Source organism: Ascidia mentula, chromosome 6 (genome assembly GCF_947561715.1).
Source record: "Ascidia mentula chromosome 6, kaAscMent1.1, whole genome shotgun sequence".
NCBI classification, from domain to species: Eukaryota; Metazoa; Chordata; class Ascidiacea; order Phlebobranchia; family Ascidiidae; genus Ascidia; species Ascidia mentula.
Window position 1 is genome coordinate 15,838,564 of NC_138571.1, and position 14,411 is coordinate 15,852,974.

The 14,411-nt window shown below is 40.8% G+C and overlaps 1 protein-coding gene across 1 annotated transcript; it reads left to right on the top strand.

Annotated features, from left to right (window-relative positions):
• Nucleotides 1-668: 668 nt before the first annotated feature.
• Nucleotides 669-14,331, top strand: LOC145907491 (growth arrest-specific protein 7-like). The gene is made up of 15 exons (XM_082994899.1): nt 669-888; nt 1,065-1,193; nt 1,510-1,600; nt 1,954-2,019; nt 2,192-2,253; nt 2,464-2,655; nt 3,060-3,149; nt 3,570-3,679; nt 4,169-4,243; nt 5,484-5,562; nt 7,225-7,334; nt 9,962-10,043; nt 10,392-10,437; nt 10,660-10,838; nt 12,194-14,331. Exons 1-15 carry the CDS (start codon nt 832-834, stop codon nt 12,305-12,307), a joined length of 1,482 nt encoding a protein of 493 aa, XP_082851025.1. The 5' UTR covers nt 669-831; the 3' UTR covers nt 12,308-14,331.
• Nucleotides 14,332-14,411: the final 80 nt, after the last annotated feature.

The window sequence follows — 14,411 nt, forward strand, 5'->3', positions numbered from 1 at the left end:
TGCGTTAGTTGTTTCCTTTCACCTTGAACTTATGGTAAAGGAAATACTCCTGGAAGCCTCAACAATAACAAAACGACGCACTAGAGCGTTGCGAAGCCTCACTGGAGGACATCTGCTTTGTATCAAAGTATCAGAAGTATCAGAAAAATTTCTATTGACAAATGTTGCATGCAAATATATTATCCGTAATGTCCATTATTGTCCAAGAGGTCCAGGTCCTTCTTGCGAGGACAATATCGTGCTGATATGCACGCGGTCAAAATAAAATGCCATAAGTGCCAATACGTGTAGGTAAGGGTAAATGCAAATGCCACAGACAGACCAGCTGATATTTGCTCGCAGAAAAAGTACAGCTAATGCATTAACCGATATCAGCTAAAAATAGCAACAGACGGTGAAATATTTTCGGTGAGGCGATTAAACTGCTCACGACCGTCTGCGTATGAATCACGCCTCGTGGCTGAACTATAATTCTTTTGTCGCGAAGCAACGCCCATTCGCAATGTTTGCAAAGGCGGCTGCACAAAAAAATGTTAAAAAAAACGAAAACCTAACATCCTACCACACGAGGGCGATCGCACGTCGCACCTACTAGTCAACTGTGACGTCATCGGCGTGTCTCGCGTAAACAAGCGCGTTTCTCGCTGAAGCGTTATTCTAGAAACGATTGTTCGAGGGCAGCGCGGTGCTCAAGTAGTAGCAGGTGACTCATTTATTCAAATTCACAAGGGACTTGCTGACGTGATTGGACCCTGTTCGGGATTTTTCAAAGCAGCTTGGATTTTAACTTGGATTATTCTGTGATTGGGATTATTTTAATTTGTTTTGAAGATGGCCGAAGGAACTTGCAGAACGATTTATTCGTACAATGGTGCTGGTGGCGGAGAAGTGAGTATTTGACTGTTTTATACTGATATATACTTGCTGCGAATTGTTGCAAATGACTTAGCCATGTCAGTATCCACTACCTTTTCCTTGCACGATAATGAAAATGGCTTTCATTTGTACGATATAGCCTACTGTCAGTTGCGATAAAATGCAATCGGTGACTCTGTGCTTTGCAGATCACGACTTTGACTTTCGAAGCAGGCGAAGTTATCCAGGTATTGTTTTCTGGCGACGAAGGATGGTGGGAAGGTGAACTAAATGGCAAACGTGGATGGTTTCCTGCGTCCTATGTCACCAAATTTCAGGTGTCTGACATAGTTTATTTTTACAAGTTGCTGCTAAGAAAGTTAATGTTGAGTTCATTTTTGTAAAACTGAACAATGTCTGAGACTTTCAAATACTTTTCTTCATTTCTGCCAGCCTAAGTGATCATTTGTCAGTGTCAAACCACTGCAATTTCCTGTTACTTTGGAGCTTTATTCAAATTAGGACAAACTGTATGTGTCAGCTAAAAATACACACTATTCTCAGTAATTGTGATGGTAAGCAAGCAGGAAATGATAGGTCAAACACAGGGTTTTGATGGTCGGCATTTAAAAATGGGCCTTTATTTGTTTCCAGGATTATGAGGTCTCGTCCACTACATCTGATGAATGGAACGAGGTGAAGACCCCCAATGGGGAGATTTACTATGTAAACACAAAGACAAACGGTATGTGCCTGTAGTGCAAAATTTTTATGTTCCTATTACCAAGTGAAAAGTTACTTGTATGTACTTCTTTGTCCTTTTAAAAGTGATGCTAGTATTGCACAGATTACAATCCTTTCAAAATATGGCTCCAAACCATGCATTAAGTTCTATGCAGGAAGTTTTTTGTATATTGTCGGATAATTAGCTGTCTGTGATGCAATAAGAAACCGCCCTTGTAAGCATTTCCTTGTGCGATCATTAATAAAGTGTGTTAGAAACTGTGGCTATTTTTGCATGTGCCGGCTTTTTGGTATGACTTGACTCATGCTTTCTGGGTTTTGGACCATGTGACAATTGCCCATTACTTTCAATAGAAACAACTTGGGAACTTCCAGATGGCGTGAAGAACCTTGAGGAAGCACCAAAGGAAGATAAAATAGGTAATTGTTTAGACCGAAGGACGTCATTGTGCATGCGGGTTGTGTAACACAGGAAGTTATCAAGGATATTGAATTGTGGCAATATTGTGATCGTAATTGAATGAGAAAATTTTAGAACGTTCTGCTTTACCACAAGTGTACGATTATCTATATAATATCCTTTGGTTTATAGGTTCTGGTCTTACCTTAGACTTGTCCCCAGAATACAAAGAAAAGACGAATAACCATATTGAGGTATTACAGCCCATGCGAAGAGTAAAAGTTTATTTATATTTTAGATTCAATCTTTGTGAGGATTTTTGATTTTAATTATACAACTTTTATTTCATTTTGGTGCAATTTCTGAGTTATGTATATGACTTTTCAGTAATGCTTGTAACAGTTTGAAGGCAAACTATGTGTCTACAGCATTTACTGAATACTCAACTTGTGCTTTTTATACAGTCTCTTGCCAAGCCGATTTCAGTGTCCCTGCCAACCACACCACAACAGAACAAGCCCACAATAGAACTGACACCACAGTCAAATTCACAACCTGCGACTCCCATGCCGAAGTCAAACTCCACAAACAATATCTCACCCAGACCAACGACTCCACAGTCGAACGGGCACAGCCCAAAACCACAGATTAGAATAGTATGTACTTGCACTATAGTGATTTGGTAAAGGTGTCTAGCTGTTAAGTTTCATTGTACTGTAGGTTGTTATGTTATTAAAGCATTTTCTTAGTGTTTGGTTACTGATAAATAACGTTTACCTGGGAATCTTAACAGTAAATATGGGTTAAACTTTTTTGTTATGCTATCTGTATATAAATATATATATGTCAAACTAAAGTAAGCAGAAAACAATAGAAATCAACTCAAATCTGTTTAATGTGTAATTTTTATAGTAGCAACAAAATATATTTGTCAATTTTATTCAACAAACTTTACAATGGGTTGTAGAGATGGCAGTTTGGTATCTGACAAGCCCATATTACCCCAGGCAACTGTGCTGCAGTATAATTGCGTGTTATTCATGCCATTATTTCCTTGCAGCACAATGGAATCTCCTATCCCACTGAAAAAGAGGCAAAGGAGCAAAGTCTATTGCAGCCTGGAAAATTCAGCTACTGTGATTATTTTTGGGTGAGGACTGACATATGATACATTCATGACGTCTTGTACTGTGTTAAATTGCTCAAGGGGGTTTTGACAAGTACAGTATTTCTCAAGCTGTGGCATTTACCTTGTGTGGTGATATTTCCAAATTAACATTATCATATGAAAAGTTTTGTACAACAGAAAGCACAAAGTACATAGAAAGTTATGATAGTTACCATGGCGAAGGGGTCACATTGAAAACAGTGTCAATTGGTTGTAGGGTTATGGACTTATAAATGCAATAATTCTCATTGATTATTATAGCTCTTTTGCACATGCAATAATTCTTGTTTTTCGTTTCCTAATGATTTAATTTGTAGCTGTTTCATTTTAAGCTAAAGTTCATCCAACATCCAACAAAAAAAGCAAATTTTCCAAACATTTAAAAACTGACAACTTTTCCAGTCGGATCGAGTTGAAAATCACAGCTTTCAACCTGGATTCTACGTTCTCTACCAAAAGATGCTCAAAGGCAAACAAATGTGCAGGGAAATGTCCGATCTCTTCAAAGCCAGGTCAGATAAATGCACATTTGTGCACCTTTGCTTGTCAGCAAACACTATTACCCATTCTATGCACACAATAGCTCAAAAAACACAAAAGCCCATGTGCCAGTGGTGTTGTTTAGTGTGAAGTAATGGTATATACCTCGTTCGAACCATGTGTACATGACAAACAAAAATGAAACTTTACTGCTTTTGATGTTTTTCCTATACCCCGTTTCGTTGACATCTGATATGCAACCATTTTGGAACAATTGTTTCTTTTTACACACTAAGGAAATAACAATTCTATGTATACAATGGAAATTATGTTCGATTGGTTAATTTAAATTCAGAAATTATTAAAAAGGCAAAATAATATACATACTAAAACCATAATACAATGTGTACTGTGACCACACCATTGATGAGTTTATGACTTATTACACTAATTACAGTCTGCCGTGTTCATTCAAATAGAAGTTCTTCGAATAGTGGAATGATGATGTATTTTTATTGCAGGGAAGCATTAGAAGTACAGTATGTGAAAGGTCTCACCAACATTGCCAACAGTATGCATGCTTCACAGGAAGGAGGGTAAGTACTTTGTAAAGCAGTGAATTGAGAATTAATCTTAAAAACATGATTAATTATTCAATTAAGACCTTCAATTAAACGTGGAAAGTTCCTCAGGTGTTTAAAGCAGGTAAAAAGCACCATAGCAACCGATTATGAGTTATGAGCTAGATAGACACATGACTCAATCTGTTTCTCGCTGGCCGATAACAAAACCACGTGACTTAAAAACACTGACGTCACAAACCATCGAATAAAATGTGATTCACGTTCTAAAAAAAGTACGCGCTTTTTGCCCAGGTCCAAATCGCCATAAAGAGCAAAGCAAAACGCCAATTAAGTCGCATAAATATTGAGTGCAATACCTGGCGCCGACCGAAAGGCTCGAAATTAGGTACTGCGCGCACGACCGCCTGTTCTAATTACATAACGACCGCTGTTTACGCGACCAAAGCCCGCCTGGGTTCGAGCTACGTCTCCAAAATCGGTTAACGACCCCTCCGAGAGTGCCCCACCCATATAGGAATACCTTACTAGTGTTTGGCGACCCTGTTTGGTCTCCGTCACATGCGCGCAACTTTGTTCCGGCGAAATGTCGGTGAGATTGACTGTCGTGTCGGGTTTGTTTGCTCGCCTTTTTGCTTTCCACTCGACAAGCGCTGGTTGCGATTTCGCTGCGAAAGCGTTCGCGGGCGTGTGCGGTGAACCGTGGCGGATTTGTTGTGGTCTCTTTTCGGTTTTATTCTTGGAAAACTTAATATCCGTGGTCTCTCCTAAGGGGAACTTACAAGTTTGTCACGTATCGACCCGTTCGGTATGATTATAACAGACGGACGCCTGCTAAAAATTGACCCAGCTACAACTTTGCTCGAAAGAGCTTACAGGTTTTTCGTAATTGATAGATTATCTGCAAAGTTTTTGTACACTATAGTTTGGCATGGCTAGTTAGAGTTGACGCAACAACCCAGGTTACCGATATAATATCACATTAATCCGGACAAGCAACTTACCATGGACCAAGCGGTAACACAGTTCCATGGCCAGTAGAAAACAAGCCGATTTTCTTATCGAAATATAGGTCGTAATATTCCCATAACCACCATAGCCGCCTTGCTCTTGTCACGAGGAAATAAATCTCTTCGTTTTCTAAAAATGGATCAGCTCTCATATCAAATATCAACTTGTGGTCGAACAACACAATAACGGCCCGCGGTGAACGTTGTTGTCATCTTGACGAACTAACACCCCGTTTTATTTGCAGGACGCTGGGCGAAACTTGGAAACAAGTGAAAGAGGCTGCAATGCAGGAGGCCAAGATCCACCAGGAGTTTGCCAACAAGGTAACTGTTGTTTGCACTCACACACAGGTTGAAGGTCGAGTACATGACGGCCGAAACGTCGATTAAGTTTTTTTTGCCGGTAGAGCTTTAAAATTGACTAAATATTATAGTTGGATACAGCAACATAGTATCATTTGGCGCTAAACGCCATAACGCGTGTTGAAACCGCGGCTTTCTTTTTGACTTGTTCGATCGGCGCGGTTTGTCTGCGCTTTACAAACCGGGAATCAAAAGTTATTGCGCAGTGGGGCTTGATCTAAATAGAATCGTTCCAATTTCCCCGTCCCATTAACCAGTTGTGCACAGTTTAGTGTTTACATTTTTGCTGTTGTAGGGCATTGATGGAAGTTCTGGGACTTATCAATATAGGCCCTGTATAACCCAGAACCTGTTTACTTGTATTAATATTTATTGGCTTTGCTAATTTATTTGATCTCATACGTAGGTCGGTATGTGGTATTGTAAAACATGGTCACATGTAGCCCTTTATGATAAACAATCAACCTAAAACGACTAAAAATTGGAAAGCTTGTAAATTACAAAGGCAACTGCGAGTATTGTAAAAAGCGCCTGGGAAACTTAGCAGCACCAAAAACCAACTGTTTGCAAACACTTTCATCCGAACTTGAACGCAGACTTTAAACATGTTAAGTTTCAAATTCCGAGTTTTTGAAGTTGTTTTATGCAGAACCCTGTACACAAAGCCCGACAGCAATGCGATAAAGAAATATTAAACCGCATCCGGGCCGATAAGGGTTTAAACGTACGGAAGTGGTAAGGTTATCGAGCCCGGGATATCACGTACAGGCAAAGCAGAGACCAGTTCAGTTTTCTGGAATATATGTTGCATTGGCAGCTATGCGTGATATGCATGCGTCAATCACTATAGTAATGAGGTGATATATTGCTCTTCGTGATGGTCGTGCTCATCATATGCCTTATTTTTATGTTAGTTTGCGGCTGACGCATGCACATCACGTATTGTCGTCAAAAACAGCCTTTACGCAAAATTTCAATGTTGTCAGATGCGTTAATAGTCGAGATACAAGGCTTGGTAATCCCGTGTTAGCTGTTATGTATGGTGATAACGCGCAAATTTATGTGCAATTGGTGATTTTTCTGTGCGTTCGTCACGACATTGCATTCGACAGCGGTTTAAGCTATGAGAGACGAAGGTGTCATATTACATATGTTGGCCAGGACGGCCTCTCCCCTTTGCGGTAAAATGCGATATAATACGTCCTGCCGTGTAGTGACGCTTAAGGTATTTTTGTGCAATGAAGGACGAATGAAAAAATGGAAATACAGTTGCCACATGCTCTCGTTTAGCTAAATTTTATGTTTTTTTAATTTTGGCATAAACGCCTATTAAATTGACATCGTTTCTTGCGTTTTGGCATCTCTTTATTCTGTTACGCCGCCCTGTTATATACAAACTTAAATTTGACGGCTCGCGAGCGCAATCTTATGCCCCATTTGCCCACTTTCCACAACCCCGGAAAAACGTGCTTGCGGGCCTCAGCGATTTGTCAACGTGGGTCTATTTGTCAAACAAACCCGTGCAGCTTTTTCTGCCTAATACGGCCTTTGGTCGACCCAACTCGTTTGTCCTTCACGCTCCGCTGCACATCGTTCACGTGACAATGTTTTTTGCATGCTCAGTTGCGCGGTGAAGTGGAACGGCCGCTGCTCGACCAGAAAGAGGACTCGAAAAAGGAACTGAAGAAGCTGGACGCGGGCATGAGCGAAATGAGGAAACAAGTCCAGTTAAAGTGAGTTCATGACCTGTTTGTGTTAAACACCCACAGCCCACGTGACCTTTCAGTATCACCCGCATGACTTTTATGATTTTCGTGGTTCACTGGACACTGCATCGTAGCAAAAAGTTTTCGTTTGCAAAACCTTGAAGTTATCCCGCATAAAATATGTACTCCATGAAACGGACACAATTCAATTGAAATAAAAACGTTATGTAAGAAAAAAAAACCGAAGTCATTTATCGACCCTCTTGACTTAAATATTCCGCCTACAATCAGACATCGCCAATATCGCTTTCAAATAGAATCATAAAACGACGAAAATGAGCTCATAGTAATGTACAGAATAAATGGGTAAAACGTGGAAAAAATTAGGACTGGCGACTCCAACCGTGAAAAAACAAAACCGGTCTTATCCGTTGTGGTGGAAAGTGCGGTTGCCAGAAGCACTAATTTTACTGTGACGTCACGACATTTAGAGGAGAAAGTGATGCTGACGAAACCGTAGCTGATAACACGAGTTAGTGATCATCACTATTTCCATCTTAACGGTTAAAGTAACGCCTTGACTGTTGGTGGTCAAAAATGGCCCCGAGGTTAAATATACGAAGTCAACAATTATAAATGTACAACTTACTTTAATTAGTTCTGTTTGCTAGCGGTTAAAATGCACAAACATTGATTAAAGAATTGCCCATCGAAATGTATATATGTTGTGCTTAGCAATGCATGACTATAACCGAAACGCTGACACAACCGAAAGTTATGTCATAACTTAACGAAGTTGTTATGACGAGTTATGAATATACTCCAGTGTATTCATACGTTATGACGGTATTTCGATGAGGTAACAAGCAGTTACTATATATTGTTGCTGTAACGTGCTACTTTTTTGGCTTTCCCAAATAGGTTAATGATGTCCCAATATGGTTGTCTGCCTGGAAATACCAGAAGGTTAATATCTTTTTGTTGGCGTATTTCCGAGGTACTCTCCACCCTGATAAAGGTTGTTGTATAATGGTTAAAACGTGGCCAGAAATAATTAGTACAGCAATAGCCATGTGGTCACCAACATTCTCTTGTTGAACTAAGTCATACCCTTTTTGATCCATTTCGTTTGCGCATGTTTTTGTAATTTTGGAACGCAGGGAGTAGAATCACATGTTGCAGTCGTGCATGTTGCAAGTTGGTCTAAAGTTCACAAGTATGTTTCCGTCGACTCGTCGATTTAAAATTGTCACGTCCAGAAACCATTTGCAATGTTAGCCAAACGCCACCCATAAGTAACAATTCTTGTTTATGTGCCTTGTTTACGTCTGTTAGCCGACGTAGAAATATTTTGCTTGAACCACAGCGCTCCGTTGGTCTCTAAAATATGTTGCCTCACGTCAAAGCATGGGCAGCATCTCAACAAAGGCCCCGTTCTAATGCGCTGATGTACCACTATGACGTCATAATGTTACCTTGTGACAAGTCGCCTACACAACAGTTTAAGATTTGTATTTCCTGACCAAACGCAATGTCGTTATCTGTTAAAACTCCGACGACACAAGGGAAACGTCATACGTTATCGTTTACGTAGTCATCGGCAAGTCGGGCTAATGGCCCAGCCTTCGAATTACACGACCAATCTGTCCGTGTTTAGAAGTGGTCGCAAGGGAAGGTATTGTAACGAGAGATCACGGGTCACGCCTAGGAATATAAGTCTGTGCGTCAAGCCTTGATCGTCTGCTTGCTCTTAATTTGGCCTTTGTAAAATTTAGTTGACTTTTCCTGGTCCACGACTTCCGCTTTTGATCAATGTGGTAATGGTCGTCTTGGTAAAATTTAAGTTATGCACGATGGTACTGTTCGTTGAGACTAGCCTGTGTTAACGCCGTGTGGTGTGTGACTAACGTTTTGTGTATTTGAAAGCCGTTAAACCACTAAACCGTTTAATCCGTGACGCAACATTCATTTTTAATCAGCCTACGTTCTTAGCCAGGGCGCTCAAATGTTTAATATTTATTTTCCCACAATAATGAGTCAATGATAAATTTCAGCCAGCAGCAACAAATTTTTTGAACCGCTTATCATCGGTTAACATTTGCCAACAGATAAATATCCAGCATTTTACGATTGTAGAATATTTCTTTTAATCAAGGTGACTTCACAGTCATGCCTCGCTAATGCATTCTTACTTTATTTGTGACGTCACAGTGGCCGGTTGTGTCATAACAGTTCAGTTTTGTTTACGAGTGAAACTGCGTCAGACCTTGATTAAGGCGCGGAAAGCATGTGCGCTGCTTCAGCGAAAGTGAATTTCTCCCGTAATAGTTACCAGGCGTACAAAACATGGCGGTTCAGCACTGTGACGCATTAAAACGCCCTGGGACTTATGTTTAATGAGGCGCTTTGCCTACCAGCCCTTTTCCAGTAGCTTTACTGTGAGAAATTGCCCTCGAATGCCTTCCTTTTCATAGGTGACGCGACAGTAGTTTTATGCTCACGACTGTGCTCTCGATAACGTTGGATTTTTTGTTTAAATCGCTTTGTAAGAGTAAATATTGTTTCTATTGGCGATTTGCCTATGGACACTGGGTTATATTCAAATAGACACTTAAAATATATCACCTTTTACAACCCATATCGTTTTATTGCAGATACCAAGGGGCTGAGAGGGCAAAGCAACTTCTTTTGGAAAGAGGAAGAGATTTGGAAACAAAAATTAACTCACCTAAATATGTAAGCATGGGTCTGCTTAAGATTCTTGATATCTAACGTCCTGCAATATCTATTTTGGCAAGATAATGTGTGAATCTTTTGATGTCTCGTGACCTAAATAAGTGATTTTTGACTGTTCAAATATAGTCTGTACATGGCTACCAGCATTTGCCGCGCTATTACATTCAAAAATGGTGACCTGGCATTTTATTGTTTAAGCAGTAAACTAAAACTTCCTAACCAGGCGAAATTTAAAACGTTATCTTGCAAAAATCACGTGCCCGGTTAACCGCGATCTCGCCAGCAATCGACCGTCATTGCCTTGCACGCGTTAGAAAAGAAAACTTGACCTTATATTTTTGCTCGCAGACGAAAGAAGACGTGAACAAGGCCAAGAAGAAGTCGACAAAACAAGGTGGGGTTACTTGAGGTCATGCATTCGGGGTTAAGTCAGGCCACGTTGGACTTCGTAGGAAGACATGCCTGTCGCTTTTATGGCAGTGATTATGCGCCCAGGGTTACACTGTAAAGTTGCTTGTAGTAAAGATTCAGCATCTATCGCCCATTATAACGTAACTATAGGTAATGGTTTCCTTTTGAAATAACTGGTGTTGAAAGTAGTTTGTTTTCATTGCAGCTGAGGAACTTACACATTCAGTGGAGGCGTACAACCAAACGCGCCAGCACTGGTTCGAGGAGATGGTGACGTCAACGCTGGTGCTTGAGCGCCACGAGGTGGCCAGAATCGAAGCCATAAAATCAGTCCTTTCTCATTACGCAAAAATACTTCAGGACACGACCACCAAGTGCCACCAGGTGGGGCTAGCGACCGTTAACGTTAAAATACAGCGTTTGTGGAGCTGTTTTTTTGGTTTACTGAGCAAAAATGATGAGCACCATACAGAATGGACGACCACCGGCGTAACCAATGTAAAATTTGTTGGGCGACTGTATGGGTAAAATTTTTTTGTTAAGCATGCGACCACAGCATAAATGAGCATCCTATGTTTGATTGAAGACCATAGGTTAATGGTCTCTTTGCAGTGCAGGAAAAAAATTGAAGCCTTTTGTAGTCATGTGAGTTAGTCTGTCTCTATCTTGTTATTTTTATCACCGCCATATTATGCAACGGTTGCACCCAGTTAACTGTTGCATGTCGGGCAATGACTCCTTGGGCCCGGGCCCAAGGGAGCCCCGAAGGGCAGACGTTGCGCAAAATCCCGAAGCTGCGTCAGCACGTCTTTGTGACGTCACAATCCGAACGCAGACAACGTGAAGCGGAAAGACTCGGTGCGGCGTGCAAAAATTGCTTTTGCGTGTCGACCGGGAGTTGAAAGCGTGCGCTTCGCTTCCACTTTTCGGCAGCGATTTGTGACGTCACAAAGATCGACGCACGCGCAGATTAAACTTGGGTTGACTTGGAAAATTTGTAACCGCGCGGCTCTGCGGACTGAAAAAAAAGCGACTTAAGCAGGCGTAATTAGACGTTTTGGCAAAGGCTCACAGTCCTGCCGGAACATTTCCGCCAAATAGTTGAGGAAATGGTCCCAAGACTGCCCGCACATTGTTGGCATGTACTGGAATGAATTTGCAGTTTGCCACGATGATGTCTCCCATTTCAAACTAGCACAACAAATGTGTTGAAATAACTGGAACTGTTAGCTTTACTGTCATAATTCAAGCACCAATAGTTTTCGATGTTTTATGTGAAGCCAACGTTTACCCAAAATGGACGATAACAGTATATGGTTTTATGCGAAAACTTTTATTGTGACGCTTTACGTACAGTTTTGGCGTGTTCTTGGTCAACCTAACCTAACTAATGTTGGCAGTTTTCCTCGAACAACACATAATTTGATCGGACCTAATGATAAAAAACAGGAAAACCTTGCGCCTGTGTGTGGAGTAACGGTTCAACGGATATCTTAGGTTCCAATCAATATTTGTGTGGCAATCTGCTGACAAATGTACCTGAAAGACGACGAATCGCAAAAATGCGGACCTCTGGCGCCATCCAGTGCGTTTAGTTTAGTACTTAAATATACCACTAGGTTTTCAAAGAGCTTTTCTGCTTTGTGAGGTGGTTGGTTATTCAAGCTTTCATTTCGAACGTTCTGGAAAGTTAAAGCAAACTCTGAATTATTATCTTTAAAATTCAAACGTGTTTACAGACCTGTGACGTCATAATGCAACACCTGGCAATCACTGACGCGGACAAGGACCGTGAACTGTGGGTACGCAAGAATGCAACGGGCAAAGTGAAGCCGGTCGACCTTGTCATTTGACCCCGGACACGTGGTGGCGCAACGAACTAAGTTTTTGGCGCCTTTTTTATTTTGTTTCCCTCGTTTTATTTCACTATGTAAAAACCTTGCCCTATTCGATGCGATTCATGGCGTCCGGCTTTTCTATCTTTTTTCGTTTTTTTTGCGGCTAATAGCCGTGTTTATACAGTAGGCCTGCGAAGAGGCCTTTTTTTCGTTCGCTGCCCAAGTTTTTAAGTTGAATTTGCGCTTTTATCCTTACGCAAAATGACGTTTTTCTTTTTACAGCGCGTGCCTTACATGTATTATTCTGAACTATACACCCACCGTCGCTTATCGCTCGAAATGCAAACAAAAACTTGTTCTATATCTTCACGCGCTTTCAGAGTTTCAATGTAACCTTGCTACGCCTATCCAGTATTCTCTGTCTCAAGCCCTTTCCGCCCCTCGGCCCATATTCCCGTAACACAGTGGCTCCAAGCAACCTGTGGTATGCGATATAATTGAGGTTGGGAACCACTGCCGTAACATGCGACCACACTGTTGTCCTTGGAGGGCTTTTGCTTTGAGTGAATGCCAATGCCGCTATATACGCTTATTCTTAATGTCCTAGAGGTAGTATTTAACGTAAAGCAGATGTTAGAAACAGGCCATCTCTCTATGATAAGTTTCACCTGTAATTGTTGCAATATCCCCGCATTGTTTGTCGTCAATTCTACCACATGCTTTTCCGTCTCCACCTTTTCACAATTCGTTGTTAAACATACCAACTAGGTTTTTGTCCCGTACAAGACGTAGTAACCCCTTTCCATATAAACCTTTGGCATAAACATTTTTGGCACCTTTTCAAAACTCGGAACAATGAAATGTTTGGCAAACTTTTGTTTGATTTGCAGTCTTGTCTATTCGCTACATTAGCCTGTGCCTTTAAATTCCACGGTATGTAAACAATGTACGGTACTGTCGTAGTTTCGTTTGTATGAAGCACATATCCCTTATCACATTATCAGTTGCGTTACAACAGTTTCATTTTGGTTTTCATCCAAGTCCTCTTTGTTCGCGTATGCACCCTCGATACAGTCGTAATTTTCGTACGATGAAAAGCTCTTACGTGTTTCATGTGAAGCCCTATGGAGGGTTCGTAATCCGAACCGCCCACGACCGGTGCCTTTTTCATTGTGTTGATACATTAGATTACAATGCATTCTGCTTCACTGCCGCACTCTACACCGAAAAGGCCGCCAGGTCTTCGGGGTATTCTCCAATAGAAAAAAATGTTGGAAAAATGTGAACGGTGTGACAGGATTTTTGTTTTAGCTCTAGTAACTGAATCGGTTTGAAATTACATAATTTGTTGTCATTTAAATGTGTGGTAAAGCCACCTGAATTTTTTTGAAGTATATCTTTCACAGTTTCACACTGTGTTTGTGGCAATAATTTGTCTGAAAATTTGCACCGTAAACTATTGGACATTGTTTGGGCGTTAGTACCTTATTGAACAAAGTGCCTTCAATTGAACTAAATAATTATTTATCCAATAATCAAATAGGGCCCCGCGTTGAAAATTTCTTTAAATGCAGAACAATAAAAAGCAAAGTTTGTCACAAGAAAACCAGTTCGATGAAGAAAACTACATTGTGGTGATTACAATCACCGTCATCCATGGCCAATGAACTTGGCGAACCATCCGGAGAAAAGAGTGGCAGTGACCGACCATCTGTAGGCAGCTCACAAAATTCATATTATCGACTCCATGCTTATTTCAATGCTCAATTGTTTGCTTGATTATTCATGCTGTTTGATTTCTTCAAACCAGGAATTATCCACCATCGCCATTGAAGACTGCAATCATATTTCCATCCAAATCGTTTGCTCCCAATGTTTAATTTGCAGTCTTGTTTATTTGCTAGTTTAGCCTGTGCCTTTAACTTCCACGTTGGTATGTGAACAATACGGCATGGCTGTAATTTTGTTTATTTTAATACCTTTGTCACATCCTCAGTTGCGCTACAATAGGTTTGATTTCGTTTTCGAAGTCCTATATATTTGTTATGTATCCTCGACAATCGCAATTTTCGTATGATGTAAACCTTTTTTGCGTGTACTTAAAAACAAGACAAGCTTG